The sequence below is a fragment of the Syngnathoides biaculeatus genome, chromosome 8 (genome assembly GCF_019802595.1).
Source record: "Syngnathoides biaculeatus isolate LvHL_M chromosome 8, ASM1980259v1, whole genome shotgun sequence".
Classification (NCBI taxonomy): Eukaryota; Metazoa; Chordata; class Actinopteri; order Syngnathiformes; family Syngnathidae; genus Syngnathoides; species Syngnathoides biaculeatus.
Window position 1 is genome coordinate 2,631,520 of NC_084647.1, and position 16,538 is coordinate 2,648,057.

General features: G+C 41.5%; 1 protein-coding gene across 5 annotated transcripts in view; it reads left to right on the top strand.

Annotated features, from left to right (window-relative positions):
• Positions 1–13,301, top strand: part of acsl3a (acyl-CoA synthetase long chain family member 3a) — a 41,584-nt gene extending 28,283 nt beyond the window's left edge. For all 5 annotated transcript variants that reach the window (XM_061828176.1, XM_061828177.1, XM_061828179.1 and 2 more), the window contains 10 exons: positions 1,990–2,140; positions 2,723–2,846; positions 3,615–3,686; positions 4,695–4,834; positions 6,433–6,605; positions 7,076–7,150; positions 7,906–8,097; positions 9,283–9,397; positions 11,914–12,071; positions 12,132–13,301. In XM_061828176.1, the coding sequence (XP_061684160.1) occupies positions 1,990–2,140; positions 2,723–2,846; positions 3,615–3,686; positions 4,695–4,834; positions 6,433–6,605; positions 7,076–7,150; positions 7,906–8,097; positions 9,283–9,397; positions 11,914–12,071; positions 12,132–12,289 (1,358 nt within the window). In that variant the 3' untranslated portion in view covers positions 12,290–13,301. The remainder of the gene's footprint in view (positions 1–1,989; positions 2,141–2,722; positions 2,847–3,614; positions 3,687–4,694; positions 4,835–6,432; positions 6,606–7,075; positions 7,151–7,905; positions 8,098–9,282; positions 9,398–11,913; positions 12,072–12,131) is intronic.
• The last annotated feature ends 3,237 nt before the right edge of the window (positions 13,302–16,538 follow it).

The window sequence follows — 16,538 nt, forward strand, 5'->3', positions numbered from 1 at the left end:
CAATTTTTTTTTTATGTCTTCAGTTAAAATAGGAACACAAAATCCATCCATCCATTTTCCATTTATCGGAGGTCAGGTGAAGGGGGCAGTAGCTTTAGCAAGGTAGCCCCGACTTCCCTCTATCCAATCACTTCATCCTACACTTCCGGGGGGATCCTGAGACATTCCCACGCCAGCCTGGAGACATGGTCTCTCTAGCCTGCCATGGGTCATCCCCAGGGTATCCTCCCAGTGGGACATGCCCGGAACGCCACACCAGGGAGGGGGGCCCGGGAGGGATCCTAATCAGAAGCCCGAGCCACCTCATCTGCTTCTGCTTGAACATTGTGTTCATTATTGAGACTCTGTGATAAGCACTGAACTCTAATAAAAGAACACCACTCGGGTTCTGATGGGCTGCGGGGACATTCCTCCAAACCAAGCCATTCTAGGTCTCATTGTCATTGCCCCTGTGAGCATTGAAGTCCCCCAGCAGAACAATAAAGTCCCCAACAGGAGCACTCTCAAGGACCTCCTCCAAGGACTCAAAAAATGATGGGTACGCTGAACCGCTGTTTGGTGCCTATGCACAAATAACAGTCAGGACTTCTCCCCCGACCCAAAGGCAAAGGGAGACTACCCTACCGTCCAACGGGGTGAACCCCAATGTACACGTGGAAAAAAGTGCCCACATCTGCTTAGGGAAACTCAGCATAAGCAACTCCCTACTGGAAGAGAGGTCACCCCCTCTAAAAAATACTGGTACCAGAGCCCAAGCAGTGTGTCGAAGCATGCTCAACTATATCCAGTTGTAACTTCTCCACCTCACACACCAGCTCGGGTTTGTTGTCTGCCAGAGAGGTGACGTTCCAACTAAATAGAGTGAGCTTCTGTTGTGTTGGATCGGATCACCAAGGTCCAGCTCAAAATGCGCCCGACCCCTGGGGCCTATGGGTGCAGGCCTTACCACCAGCCACTTGCTCGAAGGGGTCTTTTAGGCGTACTTTTTCTGGTCCCTCACCTAGGAGATGTTTGTCATGGGTGATGCTGCCAGGGGCAAACAGCCCCAGACAACTGAGCTCCTAGCATCATTGGGAAACACAAACCCCTCCACCAAGATAACGTGACGGCTAAAGATGGGATAACTCAAAATGAAGAAAATCTGAAGCTGATCGGTGTTTTTGAATTAGTTTGGGAACATTTAGTGTTTATTTTTTTTTCAACTGAAAAAAGAGGGATCTAAGGATCTAAATTGACTTCTAAATTATTGAAGCTGATTGTGGCGGCACGGTGGTGCAGCTGGAAGCGATGGCCTCAGAGTTCTGAAGGCCCAGGTTCAACCCCAGCCCTCCCTGTGTGGGGTTTGCATGTTTTCCCCATGCCTGGGTGGGTTTCCTGCGGGCCCTCCGGTTTTCCTTCACATCACATCACATCACAAAAATATGCAACATTAATTGGACACTCTAAACTGCCCATAGGTGTGATTGTGAGTGCGGCTTTTTGACTCTATGTGGCCGGCGATTGGCTGACAACCAGTTGAGGGTGTACCCCGCCTTCTGTTCGTTGACAGCTGTGATAGGCTCCTGCACTCTTTCGACCCTTGTGAGAATAAGCGGCTAAGTAAGTGATGGATGGATGGATGGATGATGGATGGATGGATGGATGGATGGATGGATGGATGGATGGATGGATGGATGGAACTGATTGCACCTCCTTTTACATGTGAACCCGATGCCGTCTGGATAGTTTGCTGTGATGTGGAATAATGTTACCTAGAAAATACAGCTCAGACTAGATTTGTTAGAGAATGACTTGGTGTTTACCACAGTGTGAAAACAGTGAAAGAATGAAGATTGCTCATGGTGTGTTCATGCATGCATTTGTCTCATGCATAAACAAACACCAGTCTCACTACTTATGACGTCTTGCGACCTGCTTCAACTTGGATAGTGTTTTTAAATTACGTTACCAGTCCTTTGAATGTTTTGTTTGTTTCTATTTTGAATACAGAAATTTCAGCACAAAATCAGCCTCTAGCTTCTGACATTGCAGTCATCATGTACACAAGTGGATCCACAGGTATTCCTAAAGGTGCCCTGATCTCTCATAGCAACATTATAGCTGCCTTCACAGGTGTGGCCGAACGGATACCTAACTTGAGGTGAACACTTTAAAGTACCGTTGTGTTTGTGTGTCAAAACTATCCTAAGTGCCATTACTATTAGTTAGACTAATATTTAATTAGTCCTTCCTTTATGGTGATTTCTGATCGCTTGTCCTCTATTGTTTGACAATCTCAAAACACAATTTCCTCCAAAATTATTGGAACAATGAGGGCAATTTCAAAATTAGCAAGAAATATGCTGTTAAAATAATGGTTATAATTCTTTATCATGGAATATTCGGATGCAAGTATGTCACAGCCGTGTTGTTGGAATGGCGCGGAATTGTTTTAAATTTTGTCTTTAGTTATGTTTTGTTTTTGGTCTATTTTAATTATATTCCAATTGTTTTGATGGCCTAACAATGTGATTGGTGTTTTGTTACAAAAAAATCGTAACTTATGTGTATCAGATCCCGATGCTGGATCCTGGAAAGAAAAGCTAAAATGTTTTTAGCTTTTGCCCCATATTTCAGATGTCAACCCAAGGTGCTTTCAGTCAATTCCTCACTGTTCCAATACCTTTCTAGGGGTGGTTTTAACAAGCTGAACAACTTGAGCTAAATATTGGTCTGTTTACAGTGAGAACGACACTTACATTGGCTACCTTCCCCTGGCCCATGTACTAGAGCTGAGTGCTGAGCTTGTGTGTATTTCTCACGGTTGTAGGATTGGCTATTCTTCACCTCAAACTCTCTCTGACCAGGTATAGTCATGTGTTACGTATTAGATCATTTATTAAACACATTTTAAGCAATAGAAAGCATAAAGTTTTATGCTCGTAAGACCTGCAACTGGCCATGGATCACCTAAGTTTCAACATACGCACGGCATACACAAAATATACAAAAGGTAATTAGATACCAGGGCTCAACACTTTCAGGCAAATGGAAGAACATTCATCCATTATCTGAGCCACATATCCTCACAAGGGTCACGGGAGTGCTGGAGCCTATCCCAGCTATCTTTGGGCACGAGGGGGGCTACTCCCTGAACTGGTTACCAAAATATGATTGAAAACAAATTGTACCTTACAGAGTTGTATGAAAATGTCATCTCCAGGCTTGAACCTCATCCAGATAGTTTAGGATAAACTGGACAATATGTGAAAGAAAAGCAAACTAAACATGCTCCACCTTGATGAGAATTTTGCAAAAGAGTTGACTGTGAAGAACATCTGATTTGCAATGCAGAGCGAATGGTTTTATTTCAGAGTACAATGAGACATTGAAGTCTACTAATTTCTTTTTTTTGTTTTCCTTTTTTAAATTGGGGTGTTCTGAAACATTTGATTGATAGGTTGAATGTGTACAGTGTGAAAGACTGCCATAGCTGGCAGAAAATGCAGCAGAATGACAGACCTTGGGAGGAATTTTCTATGGACAAAACTAACAGCCTTTCAACACGCTAACATGTTGATGCGTTTTAGGAATTTTTCATGGATTTTTACCTTTTTTTTTCTTGCACTCATTAGTCAACTAAGATTAAGAAGGGCACCAAAGGAGATGTGAGTGTCCTGCAGCCCACCTTGATGGCAGCTGTCCCTGTAAGTACAGAACACTTTGTCTTATGCCATATAGCGCAGGTCAAGCTGAAAAATATCCACATTCCCAGTCAAAACTTTTTTAAATATGTCTGTGTGGCATATTGTCATCATCAGTTCTAGTTTATAGGAGATGGTGAAAAGCAAACAACTCTTCAATGTAATTAGAATCTTTTCAGCGGAATTAAACAAGCTGCAATATTTGGATGCATCTAGAGTGATCAGGGGCTCTTACTCCCTTAAAATCTCTGATTGAAAACTGAAAACTGCCAGTGAAGCAGTTGTTGTACTGAATTGTTAGAAACTGATTTCAGTTGTAAGTCTTCGTTGTAGTCAGCATTGATTCAGTTCCCATTTAGTGACAGCATGAGTGGTTGTCTGTGTATGTCCTGTGATTGACTGGATAAGATATATAGATAACTGACTTTATAGATTTATTGGTAGTTTCAATAGAATTTCGATACTACGGTAAGTTCCAGGCAATATGCTTTTCCCTAGTCTATTCTGTCTCAGCACACTCATATGGTCAAGAAACCTCCCAACCCCCATCTCCCTGTGGTCACAGAGCAAAGGGCAGAGGCCCCAAGTCTCTGGAACCATTCACAGCTGTGAACAGAACGTGAGAAAGCCCCATGTGGTCATCCCCATGAAATGCACTCTTGCACACACGCATCCTCACAAACACTCATACAAAATTGTTTGCTGTGATATGACAACAGGCTACTACAGGAATCTTGTACAGACTTCCTCTCCCACTGCCATTGCTTTGCACGCAAACACAACATAGACACTCATACGAAATTTTTTGTCGTGATATGACAACTGGCTGCTACAGGAATCTTGTACAGACTTGCTCTCCCACTGCCATTGCTGTGCATGCAAACAGAACATATCACACCCATAAGGATCAGCTGTTTTGCCTTTTTGTCTGTTTCTTCGAAATCATTCTCACATTAATTCATGATCATAATCAGCAAATCTAAACTCCATCTCAATGTCGCTTGATGACAGGAGATCATGGATCGCATTTACAAGAATGTGATGGCCAAGGTTGAGGAGATGAACTTTTGCCAGCGAACGCTCTTCAAGCTGGCCTACAACTACAAATTGGATCAGATCACCAAAGGTTACAGCACGCCTCTTTGTGACAAGTATGTACATGAGTTGTTTCAGAAGTGCGGCTTTCTAATAACGTATATAGTCACTGGTCACTTTATTTGGTACACTTTCAGAAACTTAATACTATGAGGGCTACAGTTGAAATCACAAGTATACATACACTATATAAAAAGACAACTTTTTTGCTCGCACTGTCTGACATGAAATAAGACCTAAACACTTTGAGGACAAATAGTATTACTACAATGATTTGTGTACTTGTTACATACCACAATAATGAGAAATTTATTCTTTTAGACATTCCTATTACTTCTTTCAAAGTCAGAGGGTTACATAGAGTGAGACTCTGACATGAAACAATCGGGAAACCCAAATTATCATGCCATGTCTTGTGATAGTTTTATTATAACATTTGAGTTAATTAGCACTGTACCTGTGAATTTACTTAAAGGGACACCTGAAACACTCTGGTTATTTGTGTAACATCTTGGGAAATTCAGAAAGAATGAGTCAAGATATCGGGAAGAGAATTGTGGACTTGGTGAAGTCTGGTTTAACCGTGAGTGCAGTTTCCACCAGCCCAAGGCGGCCACGTTTATGTGCTAAAGCTATTATACACAAGTGTAAACATAATGGGAATGTACAGCCATTATACCTCTCACTAAGGAAACGTATTCTGTGTCCCAGAGATGAATGTGCTTTGGTCTGAAATTTGCACATCACCCTAGGAACAAAAGGAAAAGACCATGTGAAGATGCTCGCAGAGGTTTGTAAGAGTGTCATTTATCTAGAGTGAAATGAGTATTGTACAATTGATTGGATTGAAGATCCAGGGAGAAGGCATTTGTACAAGCATAAACAAGATTACAATTTTAAAATGACGCAGGGAGAAAGAAACTCAAATTGAACTGTTTGGCCATAATGAGCATCATTTCATTTTGAGGAAAAAAAAAAGGAAGCTTGCAGGTCTGTGAACACCATCACAACTGTGAAAAGGGCTGTGGCAGCATAATATTGTGGGGGTGGTTTGCTATAGGAGACATTCATCCACATGTCTGAACAACATTATGTGTAAAAACTTAAGCAACATCTCAAGACATCAGGCAGGAAGTTAAAGGTTGGCTGCAAATGGGTCTTAAAACTACCCATCTGACTGCAAAGTGGCTTAAGGATAACAAGGTCAATGTTTTGGTGTGGCCATCAGAAAACCCTGATCTGAATCTGAGTGAACATTTATTGGCAGACCGGAAAAGGCAGCGGGAACTTAGTTACACCAGTTCTTTGACGAGGAATGGGCCAAAAATCCTGCCAACTATAGTGAGATGCTTGTGGAAGAATCCAAGACGTTTGACCCAGGTTCTGTGGTTTAAATGGAATAGTTCCAAATGAGATGTATGTTAACTTCGGACTTTGAAGAAGACACCTGTTTTTAACTGCATGTCTAATATTCTGCCTTTACAGATATTAATATTTGCTTTTGATTGGCACATGCACTGTATCATACTAAGAGATGATAGAGACAACGTATAAGAAATATGCCAGTGCCTTTCATTACCAATGCTCAATACTGATACTACATACTTTACTATGAGTATACTTTAAAACCTATTGTCTCGATGTGCCCATTTAGATTGGTCTTCAGAAAAGTCCGTGCTCTTCTTGGAGGACATCTACGAGTGTTATTTTCGGGTGGAGCCCCGCTTTCCAGTGTCACCCAACGCTTTATGAATGTGTGTTTCTGCTGCCCTGTGGGTCAGGGATACGGCCTGACAGAGACCTGTGGTGCTGGAACAGTTAGTGAGGGTAGGCAAAAATGAAAATTGAAAGCTGTGAAGCTGATCATATCAGAGGTAAACCATAACACAATAAAACAATTCAATACAAATTCATATATTTCTGGTTTCATATGACATGATTACTAAATGTTTTGCAAATATAAATGTATCTTTTGGAGGAAAGACTACAATGGAATTGAATGAATGGAATGATGTCAATGTGGGATGAATAGGAAAGAGACAATTCCACAAGTTCTTGAAGACAAAACAAAAGCAAAGGTAGTGTTAGGGCTAGCAGCGAACATTTTGTTCAGTGACACAAAGGAAGTTGCTTAAAACTCTGTCACTAGAGTTGTGAGTCATCTTTTTGAATGTTTGTCCTTACCATCTTAATTTGAAATTGCACATCGAGATATGCCTAACTTTTCCCAGATGGACCGTAATCACAAATCAGCCTGCAGTCATAGTGTGTACGTGTGTGTATGCTATCTGTTTCAGTGTGGGATTACAGCTCTGGGCGAGTGGGAGGACCGCTAGTGTGCTGTGAGATCAAGCTGAAAGACTGGGTGGAGGGTGAGTGAGGCTGGATGGGTCAGAAAATACCCCCCGCCCACACGGGCAAACACACTATCACTGTCCTTTCTTTCATCTCACGCGAAGCAACACGCAAATTGTGGTCAGAAGTTACCAAACTATCCACATGGCGATAAAGGGGAATCTCCCAGAGTCAGATGCCTTGCAGGTCATACAACTTGGAAATTGACCGAATTTTAAAAAAAAAAAAAAAGAAAGAGAAAAAAAAAAGCCTCTCTCCAGTCACACAAAAACTTCCTGCTTAAACTGAACTGGGAAGACTTTCATTTTCATTACATGACGGCTATTAAAATCTAAAATGATCCAAAACATTGCCTGTGGAGTGAAAGATTTTATAATCACAACAGTTTGAACAGATTTCAATGATAATTGATTGGGGGGGGGACCCAATAAGGGCAGTATTAGGCCATCTATGATTGTTTCTTTTTCTTGCCTCGGATTACTGTACAGTTTGCATCTTTGCTACAAAAAAAATTACATTTTCCCCCACTTTGCCAATATATAGTGCATTCCAGCAGCCTACTTAAAATGTTTGCCTTCAAAGATAAATGGAAGATGACCAAGTAAGAAAACCATCGAACCGTTTTTTCCACATTCTTATTTTACATAACATATTATGATACTCTTACTAATAGCCAAAGTCAGTCTGTGGCTCACTTCCTTTCCTGTTGGGATTTTATGCATGTTGTCATGTATTTCAAGCATCAATAATAATCTAGACATTGCGTTTTCAGCGGGGTACCTTCACACTGACAAGCCACACCCACGAGGAGAGATTCTAATCGGTGGACCCAACGTAACTATGGGATATTACAAGAACAGTGTGGAAAATCAAACACACTTTTTTGTTGATGAGAATGGACAACGCTGGTTCTGCACTGGAGACATTGGGGAGTTTCATGAAGATGGATGCCTTAAGATCATTGGTGAGTTCAAGGGAGATTAAGAGTGAAACTGGAAATTTTCAAGTTGTTTTCTTAAGTGGTAAATAGTCATTTCTTTCAGGATTCTATTGAAAACATTGTCAAGATAGGCAGACAAATAATATTGTAATAGTCGTAATAGCAATAGAGATCTTCAATATATGCCGCCTTTCACAGATCCCAGGATACATGTATATATAAGCACTGCTGATACCTGACTTGCGAGGTTCTGTATATATCAGCCCTTTCATTTTTGCCACATCGTAGTTCTAGTTCCCTCAATTTGCCTGATGACTGTGAATCCATATAAATGTATAGACATAATATTACATATACACAACAAATTGATCCGTACGTATTTTTGGAAATCAGAAGCCAGTAATAAATTGTTTATCAACTATTATTCAGTTTATTTTGAAACGTGAGGTTGACAACAATAGAAGTTTGCAACATTTTTAAGTTTCCAAAATTGAAGACAATTTGCAAATCCTGAGCCACTTATCCTCACGAGGGTCACGGGAGTGCTGGAGTCTATCCCAGCTGTCATCGGGCAGGAGGCAGGGTACACCCTGAACTGGTTGCCAGCCAATGGCAGGGCACACGGAGACAAAGAACAGTTGCACTCACAATCACACTATTATATATAATACAAAGATTAATAGATTGGGCGGCACGGTGGCGCAGCTGTAGAGCATTAGCCTCAGAGTTCTGGGGACCTGGGTTCAATCCACGCCTCGCCTGTGTGGAGTTAGCATGTTCTCCCCGTGCCTGCATTGGTTACTCCGGTTTCTTCCCAAAGACATGCATTAATTAGAGACTAAATTGCCCCTGGGTATGGTTATGAGTGTGATTGTTTGTCTCTATGTGCCCTGCGATTGGCTGGCATCCAGTTCAGGGTATATCCAGTCTCCTTCCCAAAGATAGCTGGGATAGGCTGCAGCACTCCTCTGACCCTTGTGAGGGTAAGCAGCTCAGCAAGAAACAAAGTCGCTGCAGAGGGTCTTCTTTCCCGGGTCATATAAAATGATGTCATCAGGCCTTGAGTTTGACACAGGTGGTAAATATTTAACAATGAGAATATCTACGTAGTTACAATGTTAAAAACTAAATAAAATATGTTGCGAAGCGGTGACATATATGACAGCATCCTCACAACATTTGATAATACTGTCATTCCTGTAATTCCAGATCGTAAGAAAGACCTTGTAAAGCTGCAAGGAGGAGAGTATATCTCCCTGGGAAAGGTGGAAGCTGCGCTGAAGAATTGCCCGCTGGTTGACAACATCTGTGCCTATGCCAGAAGGTGAGCTCCGAAGCATTGTTTGTAAACCCAACAGACAATAACGTATTGCGGCTGCATTTAGAGTTGCAGTACAGTAGTGAGTCGTGCTTGTTTTTTCCTGTGCTACTGACACCATGATTTTTTTAGTATGCTTAAAAAAAAGATCTTCTCTTCTTCGAAAAGAGCTTCCGTGTCAGAAGGGGCGTTAGAAAGATCCAAAAATCTCTGTTGTTTGTCTCCCATAGCAGGTGGTACAGCATCTTGTCAATAGCGACTGTCCCAGTGTGACAGCTATAAATGACGTAGCAGGCAATATGGCTACAACTTGGATGTCAAGTGAGACTTCTGCAACTTTGCGCATGATTGACACGATCTCTGCTCATATTTATTTTTTCATATAGACATTGAAGTGAATAATATGTAATAATTCATAACAATATCTATTTTTCAATGTATATCGTGATGTCAGTGGGACTTACAACGACATTACAACAGTAGACTTAATAATGGATACTTAATTAGGTGCACTTGTACACTCCAATTAGATCCAATGAATGACCTGTATCAGCAAACACTGCTCAGTTTTGATTGACACTGTTAGAGAGGTATTAATTTGGTTTATTATTGTGCTTGTAAATTGCATTGGTGTTGAGATGCACTGCAATGTTTCTATGATGCAGTGTAGTTCTACACCACTGCAAACTACAAACATTTGTACAAATAAATCAGTGGTAAATTGATATGGTCTTCAAGTGCCCATTCAAATCCAGTGTTATTTTAATGTCATTCATTATATTCCAAGCATCTGATGAAATTGTGGAGGTAGTCAATAAATAATGTTCTGACCTGTCAGTGTATATTTAAGAAGCAATAAGTTGTGAGTTGGCAGAATGTTAGGAGAAAGCAATAAGTTGTTTCGAGTCGGAAGAATGTCTCAAATCAATCTTCAAATGCTGCCCTTATGTAACAGTACTTACATGTAACTGATAAATTATTTTTAATATTTAAGATTTTTTTTTTAAATCTGAATCTGAACATCTTTCATATGTACAAACACAAATTTTCACTCGAGAGAACCAACAATTTTTATAAAATTGGTTGTAAAATATCTTGTATCCTCTTCTTTTCCTTTCGGCTTGTTCCGTTAGGGGTCGCCACAGCGTGTCATCTCAGATGAACGCATATATTTTAACACAGTTTTACGCCAGATGCCCTTCCTGACGCAACCCCTCTCCCGGGGAGAGAAGCTTACAGCAGCTGCTATTCCCAGGCAGTCTCCCATCGAAGTACTAACCAGGGCCAAACCCGCTTAGCTTCCAACATCTGACAATCGGACATTCTTAGGGTAGCATGGCCATCAGTCTAAAGTATCTTATATCTACCGGAGACAAATTCCTTGTGTGTTGTTCCACGCTTGGCCAATAAAGCTGATTCTGATGTCACCATTACGTCAGTAACAACCATAAGTATTGTGGCACACTCCAGGAGTAGTCAAGTGTTTTGGTTTTTTTTGCCACTTATCCTCACAAGGGTCGCGAGGAGTACTGGAGCCTATCTCAGCTGTCATTGGGCAGGAAGCAGGGTACCCTGAATTGGTTGCCAGCCAATTGCAGGGCACAAGGAGACAAACATCCGCACTCATAATTTCACTGAGGGGCAATTTAGAGTGTCAAATTAATGTTGCAAGTTTGGAGGAAACGGGAGTGCCTGGAGAAAACCCACACAGGTACAGGGAGAACATGCAAACTCCACACAGGGAGGGCTGGGATGAAACCCTGGACCTCAGAACTGTGAGGCCAATGCTTTACATCTACTCTACTATGCCACCCAAATGTTATTAACATAAGGGTCAGACAAAATGATCTGACACATTTGTAGGTTAAATAAAAGGCAATGTGTCAGATCATTTTACCTGATCCTGATTTTTGATTTGATTGATTGATTAGATTTTTACTAATTGCCCAACCAGTTACCAGTCAGGTTTAGGGGGCCATTACTTTTTCAGACAGGACCAGATGGCTAGTATGAATATTTTTTTATTCTTAACATTGAAATGTATTTTATGTTTGATTGAGTTGTATATTCATTTATTTGATCTTAAACATTAAAGTGGGGAAACTATGCAACAACAAATGAATTTGAGAAGGTGGCAAATTTATTTACTATATAGTACTGTATATGCATGCTAATGACAAAAGCAGTATAAAAAGGTTATTTCCAACCATAAGAGAACAATTTGCCATATTTTTTTAATGTACAACATATGTACATGGATGGTTTTGTTCATCCATCTATGCCAATGATTTAGTGACAGAACAATTAAATGCTCTTTGAGTGGGCAGTTTTAATGACACAGTGTACTTATTGTTTGGTGTTGCCGTGAGATTGTTTCAAATAGAAAATATGTGCTTTGGCTCAATAAAGCTCTACACTTGTATCAAATAATGGATGGAACTAGAACAACCTCTGTCAATAACCCGATTCATGTCTGCATGTAAATTGACTGTGTTTGTTTTTGACTTGTTCTCCTGCTTCAGCGATGAGACTTACGCCATCGCCTTCGTCGTGCCAAATCAGAAGCAGCTGCAAGCTCTGGCTGATCTATATGGCATCAGTGGTTCAAGAGAGGAGCTTTGTAACAACAAGATCATGGAAGAACTAGTGCTGAAGGTCATCAATGAGGCCACTCTAGCAGGTAGGAAGACTCCTGAGTTGTTTTTCTCATGATGTGTACTGATCTATTGTCTCCCATCAGGCCAACTGGAGCGCTTTGAGATCCCTCGCAAGATCCAAATGAGCCCAGACTTGTGGACTCCTGAGACCGGACTAGTAACTGACGCATTCAAGCTCAAGCGAAAGGAGCTAGAAATCCATTACCGGAATGACATTGCAAGGATGTACGATGGGAAATGATGGCGTGGATAACGACAGTCCGTACACAAAGCGCAACTGTACAAAGTTCCGAAAGTTGCATTTTCCCTTTGAACTGTTTCCCAGCTCAATTTTGGTTGTTTCTACTTGAATCTGTAGCGGAACCAAATTAGAATGATTGCATAGTACTGGATCCGTGAAGTCTCCAGGAAGTGCAATCGATGTGTCTGCTGCTGCCTTTTCTTCTCTTGTCTATGTGTTCGACCTCCGTCTTAAGTGGTTTATTGTTTCAGATGGAACTTATGAAACAGACCTTGCCATGTTTAGCTGTCTGTTCCTCTCGCCTGAGTTCACAGCAAGAAGCCGTGGATTATGTTTGATTACACACTTTGTTTACTTTTGTCGCAGAATTGTTTCTCTAATCTTTTTCGGAATGTTCAAGATAATTAATCTTATCTGTCCTGCAGGTCAGGAGACGCTTAGCTCTTTTGTTCTTCTGGCCTGAACATGGATTGGATTTCACATGTTTAAATTTGCTTATTCTATTACCACCAACCTGTATAGTAAGATAATTCCAAAAGTAATAATTTTAATAGTATTTTGTAAACTTTTAATTGCACATTGTTATTAATGTGTATGAAGTACCAAGATATGCACCTAATGAGATTATTTTTACAGTTGGAGACGGGTGGATTATTGTTTACTTTGCACAGTTGTTGTACAATAACAGTGTACTTTCTAATGTACTGAACACACACTCCAGAATTTATTTATGTCGTTTCCAGCAGTCTGTAATAAGCGCCATTTTGATCAACAGGGCAAACTTGAAAATGTCTCATTCCTAAGAAAGACGGGTAGTTGATGAAAAATGCTGAAAAACCAGGAGGATTGTTTTTTTTTTTTTTGTAACATTTTCACTGACTACAAATAAGTACATGTAAGTACAGTCTTGAAACTCAAACTCAACCAGAACCTGATTGTTTTGATTTCTGGTGGTAGGTTTCTTTGTGTGTGTGATCCAGGGTGAAATAAAATGAGTTAAGACTACAGAGCATGATGGGCCATTATAAATGGAGGTGTTGCCTTGTAGAATGATCTATATTTTGCAATTTCCCTTGTCAAAAACAAAATGTGTCTGGTCAAGGCTATATGAAAACCTGATTGTTTCTTTGGACTATTGGTGTCAAGTTAATTTGGACAAAACAGCAATGACACAACATAATAAATTAGGTTACTTTAAGTTACTTAAATTTCCTGATTTACACTTAGGAGCCTCTAGAGCCTCCAAATGCAGCCCTATGGGGGCACAAACCAGTGCAATCTGTAGGCCGGTCCCAAGCCCGGATAAATGCGTCAGGAAGGGCATCCAACGTAAAAACTGTGCCAAACAAATATGAGCGTTCATCTAAAGAATCCCATACTGGATTAGTCGTGGCCCGGGTTAACAACACCCGCCCCCTGCACTGCTAACTTGCAGGGCATCGGTGGAAATTCAGCCACTGTGGGTCGAAGACAAAGAAGAGGAGGAAACCGGATCCATCGTCAGAAGAAAAAGAGGAATGCACAGAGCCTACAACTGAGTGTCGGGACTTTGAATGTTGGTACTATGAGAGGAAAAGCTCAGGAGTTGGTTGACATGATTAGGAGAAAGGTTGATATTAGCAAAGTAGAAGTGGGACACTGAGGACTGAGGAGAGGCAAAAGGAGTACATCGAGATGCGACGTAGGGCAAAGGTAGAGATGGCAAAGGCTAAACGAGGCATATGAGACATGTACACCAGGTTGGACATGAAAGAAGGAGAATGGGATCCCTACAGGTTGCCCAGACAGAGGGATAGAGATGGGAAGGATGTGCAGCAGGTAAGGGTGATTAAGGATTTAGATGGAAATGTGTTGACTGGTGCCAGTAGTGTGCTAAATAGATGGAAAGAATACTTTGAGAAGTTGATGAATGAAGAAAATGAGAGAGAAGGAAGAGGTGAAGAGGCAAGTGTGAAGGACCAGGAAGTGGCAATGATTAGGAAGGGGGAAGTCAGAAAGGCACTACAAAGGATGAAAAATGGAAAGGCAGTTGGTCCTGATGACATACCAGTGGAGGTATGGAAGCAATTTGGAGAGATGGATGTGGATTTTTTTGACCAACTTATTCAACAGAATACTAGCGGGCGAAAAGATGCTTGAAGAATGGAGGAAAAGTGTTCTATAGTTCCCATTTTTAAGAACAAAGGCGATGTTCAGAGCTGTGGGAACTATAAAGGAATAAAGTTGATGAGCCACACAATGAAGTTATGGGAAAGAGTAGTGGAGGCTAGACTCGGGACAGAAGTAAGTGTCTGCGAGCAACAGTATGGTTTCATGCTTAGAAAGAGTACCACAGATGCATTATTTGCCTTGAGGATGCTCGTGGAAAAGTACAGACAAGGTCAGAAGGAGCTACATTGTGTCTTTGTGGATCTAGAGAAAGCCTATGACAGAGTACCAAGAGAGGAACTGTGGTACTGCATGCGTAAGTCTGGTGTGGCAGAGAAGTATGTTAAAATAGTACAGGACATGTATGATGGCAGCAGAACAATGGTGAGGTGTACCTTAGGTGTGATGGGTAATGGATAGGCTGACAGATGAGGTTAGACTGGAATCCCCTTGGACAATGATGTTCGCAGATGATATTGTGATATGCAGTGAAAGCGGGGAGCAAGCTGAGGAACTATTAGAAAGATGGAGACATGCACTGGAAAGGAGAGGAATGAAGATTAGCCGAAGTAAAACAGAATATATCTGTGTGGATGAGAAAGGTGGAGGAGGAAGAGTGAGGCTACAGGGAGAAGAGAGAGCGAGGGTGGAGGATTTCAAATATTTAGGGTCAACAATCCAGAGAAATGGTGAGTGTGGTAAGGAAGTGAAGAAACGGGTCCAAGCAGGTTGGAACAGCTGGCGAAAGGTGTCTGGTGTGTTATGTGACAGAAGAGTGTCTGCTAGGATGAAGGGCAAAGTTTACAAAACAGTGGTGAGGCTGGGCATGATGTACGGATTAGAGACGGTGGCACTGAAGAAGCAACAGGAAGCAGAACTGGAGGTAGCAGAAATGAAGATGTTGAGGTTCTCGCTCGGAGTGAGCAGGTTGGATAGGATTAGAAATGAGCTCATTTGAGGTACAGTCAAAGTTGGATGTTTTTGGAGACAAGATTCGAGAGAGCAGACTTCGATGATTTGGACATGTTCAGAGGCGAGAGAGTGAGTATATTGGTGGAAGGGTGCTGAGGATGGAGCTGCCAGGCAAAAGAGAAAGAGGAAGACCAAAGAGAAGGTTTATGGATGTGGTGAGGGAAGACATGAGGGCAGTTGGGGTTAGAGAGGAAGATGCAGGAGATAGGCTAAGATGGAAAAAGATGACACGCTGTGACGACCCCTAACAGGACAAGCCGAAAGGAAAAGAAGAAGCCTCTAGAGCCTCCAAAACAGGATTATATTGCTTTTTATTCATATATCCATTGTCTTAGCCGCTTATCCTCACTAGGATCACCGGGAGTGCTGGAACCCATCCCAGCTGTTAACAGGCAGGGGCCAGGGTACACCCTGAACTGGTTGCCAGCCAATCACAGAACACAACGAGACAAACAGCTGCACTCACAATCACACCTCGGGGCAATTTAGAGTGTCCAATTAATGTTGCATGTTTTTGGGATGTGGGTGGAAACCGGAGAGCTCAGAGGAAACCCACACAGGTGCGGGGAGAACATGCAAACTCCACACAGGCAGGGCTAGGATTTGAACCCCAGTCCTCAGAACTGTGAGGCCAATGCTTTCCAGCTGTGCCACCGCGCCCCCATAAAATACTGTGTCACTGTTAAATAAAATAGAAATACATGTTTATTTCTCAGAAGAATATCCATTTAATTTCAAAAGACACCTAATATATTACAATCCATTGCTTATGCTGAATCGCTTTTTTTTTTTAAATAAGTGTTGCTAGACAATCAGCGTTTCAGTTTATACACCCCAAATTCTGCCTTCATTAAGATAAAAGATTTGACCGCACATGTAGTGTTTTTTAAGTGCTGTACAACATTCTAAGACCTTCACTCTAATGTAGGTAAATAATGTGATGAAAATTCTGAAAATATGTGTTGTACAAAGTTGTGGATGAAGGGTCCTAATCCAGCAACTGTATAAATTAAATGACATGTTTTGCTAAGATGTCTGCAAACACAAGTCTTATTCTTAGGCATGCAGTCAACCCCCTTCACGTGACTCTCGGTTGGGGTGGGGGTGGGGGGGGGTGACTGTATAAATA